General features: G+C 45.2%; 2 protein-coding genes across 3 annotated transcripts in view; one reads left to right on the top strand and one right to left on the bottom strand.

Moving 5' to 3' along the window:
* Window positions 1–7,806, top strand: part of LOC141287172 (uncharacterized) — a 57,704-nt gene extending 49,898 nt beyond the window's left edge. The window contains exon 6 of the mRNA XM_073819307.1: window positions 6,658–7,806. Coding sequence (XP_073675408.1) covers window positions 6,658–6,870 — 213 coding nt within the window. The 3' untranslated portion in view covers window positions 6,871–7,806. The remainder of the gene's footprint in view (window positions 1–6,657) is intronic.
* A 41-nt stretch (window positions 7,807–7,847) lies between these two features.
* Window positions 7,848–15,538, bottom strand: part of prickle2a (prickle homolog 2a) — a 71,336-nt gene continuing 63,645 nt past the window's right edge. The window contains exons 8-10 of one of the 2 annotated variants that reach the window (XM_073819306.1): window positions 10,590–11,525; window positions 9,515–10,422; window positions 7,848–8,536 (exon numbers count right to left, since the gene is read on the bottom strand). In XM_073819306.1, coding sequence (XP_073675407.1) covers window positions 9,527–10,422; window positions 10,590–11,525 — 1,832 coding nt within the window. In that variant the 3' untranslated portion in view covers window positions 7,848–8,536; window positions 9,515–9,526. Of the gene's footprint in view, window positions 10,423–10,589; window positions 11,526–15,538 lie in introns of both variants that reach the window. The other variant, XM_073819305.1, reaches the window with a different exon arrangement.

Below are 15,538 nucleotides of genomic sequence, written 5' to 3'. Positions count from 1 at the left end.
GCGCCTTGAGAAGTCTCCTCCTGGCTAGGGAGGTGGCTGAACCTCTAGGCCTAGCGCACTAGGCCGAGAGTACAGCCGAGCCTGGAGCGGCTCTGAGGTCGAGCTCGTAATACCTAACGAATGTTAGGGGCGTGGACCAACCCGCAGCATTGCAGATGTCCTGTATTGGGACACCTGCCGTCAGAGCCCTCGAGGCCGACAGACCTCGAGTAGAGTGAGCCTTGAGTCCCATCGGGGATGGGAGATCAGAGGACTCGTAGGCTGTAGATATGGCATCAATGATCCATCTACTGATAGTAGGCTTAGAAGCCGGGCCCCCTCTCTTTGGGGGGCCGTAACAGACAAACAACTGCTCTGTTCTACGCCACGTGGCAGCTCTGTGGACGTATGCATCTAAGGCTCTGACTGGGCACATGCAGTTTAACTTCCTGTGGTTCGGCTCGGCGAACGGAGGAGGATAGAACGCCTGCAGCGTTATGGGCTGCGGTACTAGGGAGGGGACCTTCGGGACGTACCCGACCCTGGGATAAAGAAAGGCCTTGGCCATCCCTGGGGCAAACTCTAAGTGAGATGGGGCCACTGAGAGGGCCTGCAGGTCCCCAACTCTCTTGAGAGAGGTGAGTGCTAATAGGAGCGCTGTCTTAATTGTGAGGACGCGATCCGTAGACTCCTCTATGGGCTCGAATGGAGGCTTGCATAGAGCTTCTAGTACCACAGCCAGGTCCCACGTGGGGACCCTTGGTGTCACTCGAGGCCTCAACCTGAGTGCACCGCGGAGGAACCGTATGACCAAGGGCTCTCTACCTACTGAGAGGCCACCTAAAGGCGCGTGGTAGGCACTTATGGCCAGGGGCGTCGCTGTGTCGTTCTGGGCCCTGTGCACTGACTCAGCTAAGGGGGGGGGTTGATCCTCGGGGGCCCTCCCCACACTTGGGGCCCTGGTAATTTAGTCCCCCTTTTCCCCCAACTACGACGCCCCTGCTTATGGCCGCCACGTATACCTTTAGAGTGGAGTGAGCTAGCCCTGCGGATAGGCGAGACTGTAGGAACTCCAGAACTGTACCGACCGGGCAGTTGACTGGGTCCAGGTGGCGCTCGCGGCACCATCTCGTGAATAAGTTCCACTTAAGGCCATACAGTTTCCTCGTAGAGGGAGCTCTGGATTGGAGAAGGGTCTCCACAACCTCGGTTGAGAGACCCGCTCCTATGAGTTGTGCCCCCTCAGGGGCCACACCCATAACTTCCAACTCTCTGGGTGGGGGTGGCATATCGCGCCCCCAGCCTGAGACAGAAGGTCCCTCCTGACGGGAATCTCCCACGGAGAGCCGTCTAGGAGAGATACCAGGTCCGAGAACCACACTCGGGACGGCCAGTACGGGGCTACGAGTAGCAGCCGTACTTGAAACCGACGGACCCGTGCCAGAACTCCCGGGAGCAGAGCGATCGGGGGAAAGGCGTACAGACGCAGCCTCGGCCACGTCTGTGCCATGGCATCCAGCCCCAGTGGAGCTGGAGGAACTAGAGAGTACCAGAGGGGACATTGCGATGTCTCTCGAGTCGCGAAAAGGTCCACCTGTGCCTGGCCAAACACTCTCCAGATCTGCTTCACCACCTCTGGGTGAAGCATCCATTCCCCGGGCCGCGGCCCCTGCCTCGACAGGACGTCTGCCCCCACATTCAGATGTCCAGGAATATGGACTGCTCTCAGGGAGAGAAATTTCTCTTGCGACCAAAGGAGTATCCGGTACACCAGCTTGTACAAGGGGCGTGAGCGGAGTCCTCCCTGGTGGTTTATATAGTAAACCACCGCAGTACTGTCCGTGCGGACCAGCACATGACGGTTTCTTAGGTCTGGGAGAAATCTCTTTAGAGCCAGGAATACAGCCAGCATCTCTAAGCGGTTTATGTGCCACGAGAGATGGTGAATGCCCCATAGGCCTTGGGCTGAGCGGCCACTCATGACCGCCCCCCAACCGGTAAGGGAAGCATCTGTCGCTAGCGTGATGCGGCGACCAGGAGCTCCCAGAACCGGTCCCTGAGAGAGGAACCAGGGTTTCCTCCACATGGCCAAGGCACGTAGGCAGCGCCGCGTGACCTTGATCTTGCGGAGCGGGTTTCCCTCGGGGAGAACCCCCTGGTTCTGAGCCACCACTGAAGTGGTCTCATGTGCAGCAGTCCAAAAGGTATCACGTTGGAAGCGGCCGCCATAAGACCTAACAGTACTTGGAACTGTTTGACAGTGAGTGACTGGCCTAGCTTTACTGCGTTTACCGCAGTCAGTATGGAATCGATCCGGGCAGGGGACATACGTGCCTGCATGGAGATCGAATCCCACACTACGCCTAAGTAAGTGGTCCTCTGTAGTGGAGAAAGCACACTCTTCTTGGCGTTGAGTCTCAACCCCAACTCTTTCATGTGAGCGAGAACAGCACCTCGATGCTGAACCGCTAACTGCTCTGAACTGGCTAGGATGAGCCAGTCGTCTATGTAGTTGAGTATGCGGATGCCCTGGAGTCGCAGTGGAGCCAGCGCAGCATCCACACACTTCGTGAAAGTTCGGGGTGAGAGAGCTAGGCCGAAAGGAAGCACTCTGTACTGGTAAGCTTTGCCCCTGAAAGCGAACCTGAGATACTTCCTGTGCTGAAGAAGGATGGAGACGTGAAAGTAAGCGTCTTTTAGATCTATCGTGACAAACCAGTCCTCGGACCTGATTTGTGACACGACCTGTCTGACTGTAAACATTTTGAATTTCAGTTTCTTGACAGAGCGATTTAGAAGCCTGAGATCTAAAATGGGCCGAAGCCCCCCATCCTTCTTCGGAACAATGAAGAAGCTGTAGAACCCGGATTCCCTGTCCTGAGGAGGGACCACCTCGATGGCCTCCTTCCTCAGAAGAGTTTCTACTTCCTGTTCCATTACCAGACCCTGCTCGGGGCTTACTAGAGTTGGAAATACCCCGCTGAAAGGTGGCGGCGTGGCGCCGAACTGAATAGCATAACCTTTCTCTACAGTACGCAGGACCCAATCTGAAACTTTTGGCAGTAGTTTCCACGCTGCCAGAAAGTTTACTAAGGGTACCAGCCTCTCGAGACTGGTGTCTGGATTTATTCGAGGAACTAATTCGGAGACCTGTAACAGCGAACTGGCAGGAAGTTCCTGAACTAGCTCCTCGAAAGACCCCCGTGGGGGCTGCGAACTCTCCAGGGCCGCTACGTTTCCGGGCGGAACAGCTAGAGGATGTTCGCGGGAGATCGCCGCGCCCTGTAACACTGGCAGGGTTAGCTGACAAATCTCCTGAGGGCCCCGAGGGGGTTTGAAACCCGCACCTGAAGGTACGGTGCAAACCCCCTCGAGAGGGGCTGCCCTCAACGGCCCTGAGCCATAACCGTCAGGGCCGTTTAGCCGAGGACCTCTTCGATTGGAGGACGACCCTCAGGTCGGGCCTCTTCTTCTTAGAGGCCCCCGACTTAGAGTGTTGCTTTCCGGGTCCCCTAGGCTGGGCCGGGGAAGCACGGGTGGCAACGCTCTGCTTTTGTGCCTCACGGTAGGAGCTCGTACACGGCTGAGGCTGCTTCTTGGATGGTGCAGCAGCCTCAGAGGAGAACACGCGGCGAGGAAGAAAAGTTCTGAACGCCGCCGCCTGCTTACGGGCCTCCTGGTGCCTGGCTACCACGGTATCAACCGAGGCACCAAAGAGGCCAGAGGGTTGCAGGGGGGCGTCCAGAAGCGTGACCCTATCCTTCTCTTTAACGTCGGACAGGGTCAGCCAGAGATGCCTCTCCGCGGCCACCAGGGCTGCCATAGACCGCCCTACAGCACGGGCGGCCTCCTTGGTGGCGCGGAGAGCGAGATCTGCAGTCTTTTGCATCTCTGTGACGCTAACTTCCTCGCCGCTGCTGAACTCCTTCAGCAGGTCAGCCTGGTAGGCTTGCAGGATGCCCATGGTGTGAAGGCACGCCCCTGCTTGACCTGCTGCCGTGTATGCCTTGCCCATCAGGCCAGATGTAAGCTTGAGGGGCCTGGTGAGCAAGGACGGAGCCTTCAAGGACGATGCCGAACCGGGGGACAGATAGCCCGCAAGCGTCTGTTCGACCCGTGGCATCGCCCTATAGCCACTCTCCTCCGCCCCCGCCACGTTTCCATAGTTTTCAGCGGGGGAGAAAAGACGGGAGGAGTATGGCTTCTCCCACGATCTCGAAAGTTCTTGGTGGAGATCGGGGAAGAAGGGAAGGCTCCGTTTTGGAGGTGCTGACTTTGTCCGCAGGAAGCGATCATCTAATCGGCTTCGCTGCGGCTCATAGGTTTTACTTTGTTCTGCGGGCCAAGAGATGTTGAGCTTGGCAACCGCATTAGTCAGCACCTCTACGAGCTCCTCGTAGTGAGGCGAGCGTGGTGGTGGTTGAGATTCCTCATGAATACTTTCGATGTCAACCTCCTCAGAGGAAGACAAGAGGAACTCAGGGACCTCCTCCTGGGGGGAAGAAACCACAGCGCGGGCTTCCGCCTCCAGGAGGAGGTCGCTCGATCCGCTGAGTGAGGGCGGAGATAGGGGGTCACCCGTCTCCATACCCTCCAGCAGATCGAGCTGCGAGCCCCACGAGTGCAGCCGCCGCTCCGCCTCGACGGAAGCGGGGCCAGACCCACGGGGCACGCTGGTGAAAGCCCCCTCCTCGAAGAGGGCTTTCCGGGAGCGAAGCACGCGCACCGGCAGACGGTCACAGTGCTCACAGCCAGCCTTTTCGAGGGCTGACTGAGCGTGCTCCGCTCCCAAGCAGACCACACATAAGCTGTGTGTATCCCCGCCAACAATGAAGCGTTGGCAAGGAGGGACACACTGCTTATGTGGGCGCTTCACCACCAAACTCTCTTTTCTAAAAGGTTGTTTAGATGCCATTTACTCAAAACAAAGTGTACCAAACTGGGCACAAAAACAGCAAATGGCATAGACAGACACAGACACAGAGCGCTCTCGCTGAATGACAAAAGCTGCCGCCGGCTTCAAACGCACGTGCTTTATACTTCCTGGTCGGTGACGTCACCACGCCTGTGACGTCACCCCCGTCGTTCATTGGTTGTAGACATGATTCAGAGTGCGGCCCGCCAATGGCGTTCCCCATAGCGTTCCTGACGCGGCTCGAGTTCCCGGAAGGGAACTTACTGAGCTGATTCAGGTGTGTTTGATCAGGGTTGGAGTTAAACTTTGCCGGAAACAGCACAGGGTATCCCAATATATGCTAAAAAAATCATATCTTAATTCCACACTATTTTGTCAACTTTAAAATAAAATGTTAATTAATTAATAATATTAATTATTTTTTTTAATAATTCCAGGATGCTGTGGTCTTGGACAGGTTTGTTTACACATTTAACTTGTCACCTTGAGAAAAAGATCTCTCAACATACAATCTCAAGGCCATGACTTCACATTGCATGAATTGGGCTCAACATACTATGACGTTCCATTCTGTTACTATGTCATGGCCATGACAAAATGAAGTGAAACAAGCATGTCCCTTCCCAGTAACTATAGATTTATGTGACCCTAAACAAGCCAGGCAAAACCACATAAATAGTCAGCATACGAAATACAACTATTTTCTAAGAAAAATGTTGTTTGCCTGAATGGGAACCAAGGAGTGATGACCTCTGAAGCCTAAATATAATAATGCAAGCTTACTAGCAGGTTAATTTTGGTGAAATTAACTGGGGCTTTGCATCATTTTGTTTAGATTTTCTGCTAAAGGAGACAATACTTGAACAGAGAGAAATGCCCTTACTTCTTAATTTAGAAAACAAGGGTAATATGCATAACCCATAACTCTTTTCGGACCTGTCACTTCATCTCTACATAAGTGTCTGATACTATGGAAATTACATAGCAGCACACTTGCTATTGATTGCAGCCATACGCAAAAGCACTGAATGCTAGCCATTGGGGTAACATAGCACAGAAACTGGCACAGTTATATCTCAGAAATAACCTGGCAAATCTGGCAAACATTGGGGAACGTCAAACCAGTGATGACCTTGTTAGTTGTAAAAGTTAGCACTGGTTTACAAAAAACATCTGGAGTGCCATTACATTTACATGTTTTGGGTATGTTGTACACTGAATTCTTTGAAGTGCCATGGAATACCATGGAAATACCATGGTACATAAATAGTCCAAATAGTTCAAACTAACTAGTAGTATTATTAGTAGTATCATCTGAGTTGTTTAGACATAATTTGTATTTGAGAGTAACCACTCCACACTTGTTCTCCTCATTAAGACAGACACACACACACCTGGTGTACTTATAAGAAAGTATTGTTGTATATTTATGTAGGCTGTATGTAGCCTACATTAATTAGATCATGTACCTCAAATGTAAATTTTTTTGGCCTTCATTTTAAATTAAGAAAATGTAATTGAGAAAATGGTTTTCTCATCAGCCATAAAACTACATGGAACTTTTTTTTATTATTTTTCAAGTAGTTGTATATTTATATCTCTCTGACAATGAGAATATTTCAGTTTTGCTGAAAAACATTGCTGAAAAATGTCAAATCTATACTATAAAATTACTATACATTTTATTTAGAAATTTGTTGCATTTATATTGTTAATTCATTTTGTGTTATGTTTTGTATATTAATTGTCAATACTCCATACAGGTTTATCGGCAGGACTGTGATACATTTGGCATGGTTGTGAGGATGTTGGTAGCCAAAGATCCATCCTTGGAAAAGCCAATTCAGTCATCTCTGCGTGAAAACTTGAGGGACATTGGCATGCGCTGCATCAAGGCCATGGAGCAGTTCATCCATGAGTATGATTCTCAAGAGCTAGACACTCCAGCCACCTCCCAACTGCATTCCATCAAGTGAAGACTGCAAACACAAGGCTAAATCCAGCTACTTATTGGCTAGCTTCTTATCCATTCAACTTTATATCAGTGTTTATATTTGTATTTATTTAAACAATTTGAAGCACCAAATTTTTCATATACATTGTCAATAAAATAAATTTTATTACACCTTTAATTCATTTGGCTGGTAATCGGAGGATGTGCCACTTATCTGTAAGAAAATTCTGATTTTGTCATGATGTCATTAACAAATTACATAATGTTTAAAATGAAATTCAAGCCAACTCATGTAAATCCAGATTGAATATAATATACACATTTTCATTTTTCGTTTTCTGCCTGTATATTGCTTGCAAATAGTAACTACAATATTTGTACCTTGTTGAGAAACAAGCTTAAAAAACTGTTGGTCATCAGGGTAAAGAATACTGAATTGTGTTGTGTAGTGACATCATGTTAATTGTTAGTTACACTTGTGATGCTGTCAATTTTATGTCTTGATAATCCACTTTAGACATTCTACTGACTATAATTAACTTTGCAACTACATGTCTACTAACTTTCATTATAGTAGACTGTTAGGTTTCGGTTTGTGGTAACAGAATAAGTTGACGTGCTTGCAAAGTTACTTATAGCTAGTAGAATGTCTAAAGTGGACTATCAAATCAAAGTGTTACCATAGTATATACAGTCTATCTGTCTACATTACAAATAAAACTGTTGTCCACTAATCTGCAGAACTATAATACATTACATTTAAGATTACATTTAAGATGTCTTATGAGATTGTGAGAAAAATAACAGGAGAGGATTATCCAAAACTGAAGCAATTTAAAAAGGAACACATGACCTTAGTTAAGTAAAAGTTTATATTTAAAAAGTTTCACCATATTTCTGACAATATGTCCAGAAAATATGATACAAAATATGCTTTTCAGTGGATCACTTCAATTTTAATAAAATGAAACTTTATTAAAGGCGGTGTTTGTTTGTTGAAATAGTTATTTAATTCACATACAAGACATGAAATGGGGATACACATGCAGTCACCGTAGGTTTCTACACTCTACAATATGATACAAATAATGCATCTGAAGATACAAAATATAGAAATATTTAAGACAATATTTACAGAACTTTTACAATACTACATTATTTTTATATATAGTTTTTTTAACATTAGGAAAACATTGAATTTTAAGATTATTTGTAAATGGTATTTAAATGACTTTGGAAAAGACAGAATATTGCATTTAAAACCATAACCAACATTGCCCAACAAAATGATGAACATTTTAAAAAGTGTAATTTTAAAGTGACATTAATAAAACAAGTTGAAAACCATGAAAAGCGTGTAATAGGAAACTATTTAGAACAAATAACAGTAAGCAGCGGGGGTACTATAGTAAATCGTATTGCCACAAAATTCTACCAAAAATTAAGGGCGGGGGAGGGGGGGGGAGAAAGGAGAGAATGTAACCTTGACTAGAATTAGAAACTAGAAAACAGATAAGACAATGGTTGTAGTTAGATTTTTTGAGTCAATGGTATATTCTGAGCAGTAATCCCAAATTATCTTCAGGAGTAATGCAAATGAACAATGATTTTAAGACATTTCAGTGTTAAGTTAAAAATCCATATCCTAATCGGAAGATTAAGTGCCCACTGAGTCTTCACTTCTTCTCCTGAAATGAAGTTATATCGCAGATTGTTATTTCAGAAATTTTTACAAAACAAAATTCATATTCTTAGCAACATAAAATCTGATGTGCTGTTCAAATAAACAGAAGTTAATACTTTTGATCGTTGTGCAATCTCCAGTCACAGTAAACACATGATTTCAGATCAGAACATGATCTATTACATATGTAATGACTGAAACATGCTTGAATTGGATTTCAACCCATAGTTGGATATTTGAGAACAAACACATGCAGTACACAACAGAAATGAGCACACCCCTGTACAAATGAAAAAAAAAAAAAAATCACTTGTCAATAAATGTGTTATTTCTATATGTAGTGTTTTTCCTCTTATGATTAAAAATGATTACTTCAGAAAAGCTATGTTGAAAACACAGGCTTCTCAAAAACTCAGCAGCAAAAGTGATTAGGGTACAACAAGGCTAAAGGCACACCTTAAGAAAAATGTGATTTCACATTTACAACTTCTATAGTGTATGAATGTTGAAATATATATATATATATATATATATATGATGTTTTCATTAGAAATGTGATTATCTTTAAGATGGACACCCATATTTACCAAAACAACAACAAAACTGAGAACTTTCTGTTGCTTTCTGCGATCGCATCAAGGATCAACCAAATTTCCATGTGCATAGTCAAACGCGGTTTAGAGTCATCTAGTGGTTTATAAAGGAGAATAAAGTCAAAAGCAACTTTTACCCCAGTGCGCCTTTAGCCCTGTTGTATCCTACATATGTGATGACAGACGCACAAGGTGTAAATTATGTGGTCATTGAAACAAAACTGATTTTTCCAATGAATCTAATTACTCAAACCTGTGAGCACAAGAACTTTTCAGTTTTGGACCTATAGGACCTTTGAGATCTTTTTGCGTGTCTGTTTGTACGTACTGTACTCACTTCTGTTGTATACTGTATACCCACTCTTACATATACACACTCAGATACTCACTTTACCATTTGCTTATGATATGATGCAGTTCTTGCTCTTCCGTCGTTTGCGTGTATGTAGTTGAGCGTGACCACCCATCACTGTAGGACTATAACGATGTCGCAATTCCTCGTTGTCAAAGTATCGCAGCTGCACTGGCCGTGGCATGACTTCACCCAGAAGGTAACCATCATCATCTGATACCTCTGAAGAAGAGGAACAGGTTGAACAAAACTGATCTTCATTGTCAACTGTTTGTCCATATCTACCCATGTACTGTCCAATTTGTGGACCTCCAGGATCCTGCAAGGTGAGATCAGAGGTGGTTCGAGGGCAAGGTCTAAAGAATTGTTGTCGATACCCATAATTTGCTCCAAAGAGATTCTGTGACATTCTCGACGAGGACGGTCGCTCAAAGTCATTGTGAAATCTATGAATGGGGTCCCCAGGGAAACTCTGATTGTCTGTGGCTAAATGCAGGGCATTATCTGACCGAGAGCGGCGGGAACGATATTTGTGACCTTTGTGACCTTTCTGGTGGTGATGTTGGCGCTGGCGCTGCTGTCTGGGTGAGTCTTGTGTCTGAGTGCGTCTTGGCCTGGGTGTCATTGCTTGGGCATTACCTTCCTGCATACAGGACATGCTTCCTGCAAGACCAATGCGACCTTTGACTGGATCCTCAAAACTTAGACCTCTAGGTGAATCCCAGTATAGTGGAGGAGGGTACCTTAATCTGACAGGCATGCTAACATCAGCAAGTGGTCTTGGGACAGAGCTCAGGGATTCACTGCTTCGGAACTGCATTGATGAGTTTAATGTACCCATGGTGCCTTTATCAGACACATTTACCCCAGAGTCTTTACTCAGGTCAGGCATAGAAAATCGAGAGAAGTGCTCCTGACGTCTGTTGGTCCCATCTAGAGAGTTTCCTGCAGAAAACAAATGACGGCCAGACATCAGAAATAGTTATACTCTATGAAATGTGTGACAGTTTGAATAAACCTATTAATTTCTTGTTTTAAGGCACACCCCTGTCAGTATGTAGTGATATGAAATACCATGACTTATGTACCCATCTAAATGAATTCATGCTTACCTGTAGTGTAGGAAAGAGCCAGTGAGTCAGCAGAACCTCTTGGTGTTTGTTCTAGTGGCGTAAGTTCACCAATGCTTGGCCCAAATTGGTGCCTGCTCCTCAGCAATGGTGGACGCATTTCTCTGGGGAAACCTTGCATGCTAATACTGCGCTTGTCCAAAAATCCAGAATTACGGCTTGATACCTCACTGAAGCTCATTTGTGTTTTGAGCTTAGGAGCATGAAATTCAGGTTCCTGGCCATGGTGCATCCAGTTTTCATTGAAAGAGTGCCCCCTGAGAGCAGCCATGACTGGAGGCTTTTTGGAATTACCCCCAGGTTGTTCTTTGGACCAAGACTCTGGACTGCTCACTATCTTGGGTGGCTGATTGGGGGAAGGAGGGTAAGCACTACGCATGCTACACTGGCTTCGTAGCTGATGGGGATTTGGTGATGTGGAGGAATCTCTTTGTTGAGACTCATAGGAATAAGGCTCATCCCTGTTTACCCAAACTGACTGCTCACGGTTCAGACTTGGAGACCGACTTGGGGCTCTACTTGGGGTTCTTGTTGGTGTGCGGTGGGGTGTGCGGCTGGGAGCTGGGCTGGAGATGCTCAGCAAATCCATTTGAACAGCTAGAGGCTCTGCATCACTGACCAATGGTGTGGGACCAGATGATGTTTGTCGTACACATTCACCTTTGCCTTTTGTCCCATCCTTGCCAATCTGAGCACTGTGGCGTGACTGACGGGAACGAGCACTCTGGAAAGCAGAGTCTGAGGAGTCTGACAAATCAGGTTCATCCCCTTGGCTGCAGAGACGGGAACAGTAGATCAAACCTTGTTTGGGCAAAAAAGGACGACCCAGCAAAGACTGATTGCAGCGAGCACAGCTGAAACACTCTTCAGTGGCATGCCAGTGTTGACCTTCATACGCCATCTGACCTTGGTCTATACCTAAAACACATTACATAAAAATGACAGTAAAAATCACAGATTTTTTCTTTTTTGCATAAAAATTTGTTTTTGCAGTTTTGTGAAACTTTCAAAGACACATGTTTGTACCTTAACCACCAATTTAATGTGCAGATTAGTACCTTAGAGTAGTAATATGTATCCTTAAGGTACAAAGATGTCTCTTTAAAGGGTACAGTCCCAGTGACAAGCTGTTGTACCACTAAAAAAAAGCAATTTTGCACAATGTTGCAAGGTTTTGTGTGACAAAGCGTAAAATGAGTTCAGTAGGTTTATTTCTACACATCCTTTATTATTGTTAGTAGAGTAATGCTTAAAGGGGCCATATGGAAAATTCAGAAACCCTTCTTATTTATGACACTTAAGTGAACTGCAGCCAGGTACTTGCTGCTCATGCTGATGCTTGTGCACACACTCCATAGTGATTTGAGTGAGCATCGACAAAACTTTGATGTATTGTACAAGAGATGTAACATGATTCATCAACATTATGCCAACAGAAAAGGTAATTATCGCCACTGCTACAATAGTTTGGCTAGACTATAGCTTGAAATAATCCCATGGGCCTAGTCACTGTCACTATTTACCCAGCCGTAGGGTGGGGATAAATACAGACCAACCGTCCTACAACAATGGAGAAGTCAATATTACTGGTTAGTGCATTTTTACATTTATTAAAATTCTTAAAAAATTGATGCTAGTAATATGTTGTTGCTGTAGATATTCCAATTCACAAAGCATCTCAGCTGGAAAATAGCTGTGCCACCAAAGCGTTCTCAAGCACCACCGGCTGGCCGTTTTCAGAACATTTTTTGCAGATGGCTAAAAACTCTTTAATTCGATTCAACACTCGCAGATCTAAGAATCTAAAGTCTAGGGAATGGATGGTACCTTCTAACTGCTGAGAACTGCTATGCAAAGTCCTTCACAGTGTCATCAAATAGCCCGACCTGAAAAATTGGAGCATTGTGTATTTTGGCAAAAAAAGGTGCCTATCATGATTTTGTGAGCTCCTCATGCACTTCCAGTGTCCAATGTTCACACTAGCTCAGCCAAGCATGGCCACCCACTCCTTGTTGGCCTCAGAGTGAACAATAGTGGGGGCTCAGCCAAGTCCTTACATCAGAAGACATAAGCCTGCCCTCCAATGCTGCAATCAACAATTCATATTCCTCTTGAGGTGAACTGCCCGACACATCCATGAATCCAGCTGAGGGAAACGAGTGTGCTGAGGAAATGGAAGTCTTTTTTTGTCAGAAATTACAGAGACCAAGAGTTCTTTCTACTAAGGGGCTCTATGCTTTCAAGTGGCAGTTTTTTGCGTCATGATGAGGAGAGTGAAATCTAGATATTGCTCACTGACCTGTTGGTTCAGTGCTGTCATTTTTTTAGGGGTGTTTTTCTGTGGACGCAGCCCCAGTTACACATAAAATGTACATGCCGTTGATTGCTGCTGAACAGGAATGATGGTGCATCCTTTATAGTGCATCCTTTTTTATTCATAAATAATGCCATGCCTCAGAGTGCGGCACTAGTGCCATCAGCCAATGAACTGGCCTGATTCAACACAGGCTTCAGACAATAATCACACATGGAGAGTGTTCACATACCATCAGCTTTTGATGTAGTGTCCCGTACCCTACTCAGAGAACCAGGGTTTCATACATAACCGAGAAATTATGTTCTATTACTCTTTGATTGGTATGTAGGAAATGTAACATGATTCGTTTGAAAAAATTACCAAAGATGAACAGTCTGATATAGTTAATATGTTAAAAACTTTCTACACAGAACAAGAGTGGTACAGAATGTTATGTCAAAACCAAATAGAACTCATTTTAAGTGACAGTGTCTCGCAGACAGTAAACAGGTGCTCTGTTCTATTTCCGATGTACTTTGGTGGCTTGTGTTACTTCTGACAACAAGACAAAAGGATTTGATGCATTCATTGTGGACAGTCTCAAGCTATTGCAGCATGATGCCTAGTAGTGCACTATTGGAATGGACAGCCATTTTATAGTGGTGTTCAAAACTACTCATACTGCATAGCTAAAACAAGCCAATGAGACAAGCCAATGACAAGCCAATGAGCTAAAACACCATGATTAGCTGGTTCAGGTGTTGTGTGACTGGTTGAAGCTGAACTCTACAGAAAGGTCACTCTCCGGAAGCAGTGTTGGACACCACTGGGCTAGAAAACACCAATGCACTGTGAAAATACAGTACTTCCAGGACATTAAGTGACTAAATTCACTCACACATTTTAAATTACTAACGCAAGGAACAGTGTTGAGGGTATGGGGGCTATTTTGCTCTACAGCTATGGTGTTGGTAATATAATGCCACACTTAAAATAATATTAAGGTCATTCTATATTGGGGCTTTATATTGATGAAAACATAATAAAAATATACTCCACAGACATGAGATGTTCCCACAATTATAGAATGATCCATTATATTAATATAAAACTGTTAAAATATACCACATTGCTGAATTCTGACAATCTAAGCAGTCAAAGGTGTGCTTTTTTTTAAAGTAAATACACATCTAAAGTAATTCCATTTGGTTCGTGACTACCTTTATAAAAATGTCTTTCGCTAATCTTTACCTTTTCTTTACTGTCACACTTCACAAAGGCGGGGAACAAGGAGACAGGGAGACGCAGGAGATAACTCAAAAAACAGAACTTTAATAATCAAAATCAAAGGAAATACAATGGAGTCTGGGAAGACATTCAGGAGGACATACAACGCCAAAAACAGGAAACACTGGGTTTAAATAACAAGGACACAAACGAGGGAATAAATGAGACAGTTAAATCAAATGAACATAATGAAAACAGGAACAGGAACCTAACCAAATATATGCATAAAACGAGAGAAAAATTACGATAAAGACAGTACAATGGGGTGTACATTACACCCCCCTCCGGAAGGCGCGTCCTCGCGACACATAACATTGAGGGGTGGGAGGGTGTTTACTGGATCCAGGCGCCATGGTGGCGCAGGGATCTCAGGGGGGCATGGCGGAACAGGCCCTCTCTGGGCTGAATGTGGGATCATGAGCCCTCTCTGGACCGGTCGTGAGAACAAGAGCCCTCTCTGGGCTAAACGTGGGATCAGGAGCCCTCTCTGGGTCGGTTGTGAGAACAGGAGCCTCCTCTGGGCTGAATGCGGAATCAGGAGCCCTCTCTGGGCCGGTCGTGAGAACAGGAGCCCTCTCTGGGCTAAACGTGGGAACAGAGTCTCTTTCTCGGCTTGACTTGGGAACAGGAGCCCTCTCTGGGCTGAGCGTGGGATCAGGAGCCCTTTCTGGGCTGAATGTGGGAACAGGAGTCTTTTCTGGGCTGGACTTGGGAACACAAGCCCTCTCTGGGCTTAACTTGGGAATAAGAAGCCCTCTCTGGGCTTAAATTGGGAACAGGAGCCCTCTCTGGGCTAAATGTGGGAACAGGAGCCCTCTCTGGGCTTAAATTGGGAACAGAAGCCCTCTCTGGGCTTAACTTTGGATCAGAGTCTCTCTCTCGGCTTGACCTTGGGAACAGGAGCCCTCTCCAGGCTGGACGCGGGAATAAGGAGAGGAAACACAAAGGCTGGGAACGAGGAGATAGGGAGACGCCGCAGGAGATAACTCAAACAGAACTTTAATAATCAAAATCAAAGGGAATACAATGGAGCACGGGAACACATTCAGAAGGACATACAACGGCAAACACAGCACACATGAAACACACAGGAATGGGAACCTAACCAAATATTCTTACATAAAGTTATTGATAGTTGGTGTTCCTAGATCTTTTCAAACACACTCAAGCATGCGAGGTATTACATGTGGACAAAAATAGATCTTTTTCATACAGTTAATATTTGTGTACTGCCTTTAAGGGTCATGAACTAAACTACATTAGATTTTTGTTAATGTTAAATAAATGTTCACAGGGTTTGCGATGAACGTCATAGACAACAATGTTAGCATCTGTTAATTTCAATTTT

The sequence above is a fragment of the Garra rufa genome, chromosome 15 (assembly GCF_049309525.1).
Source record: "Garra rufa chromosome 15, GarRuf1.0, whole genome shotgun sequence".
NCBI classification, from domain to species: Eukaryota; Metazoa; Chordata; class Actinopteri; order Cypriniformes; family Cyprinidae; genus Garra; species Garra rufa.
The sequence above is the reverse complement of the archived record's forward strand: the minus strand, read 5'-3'. Positions and strand labels throughout refer to the sequence as shown.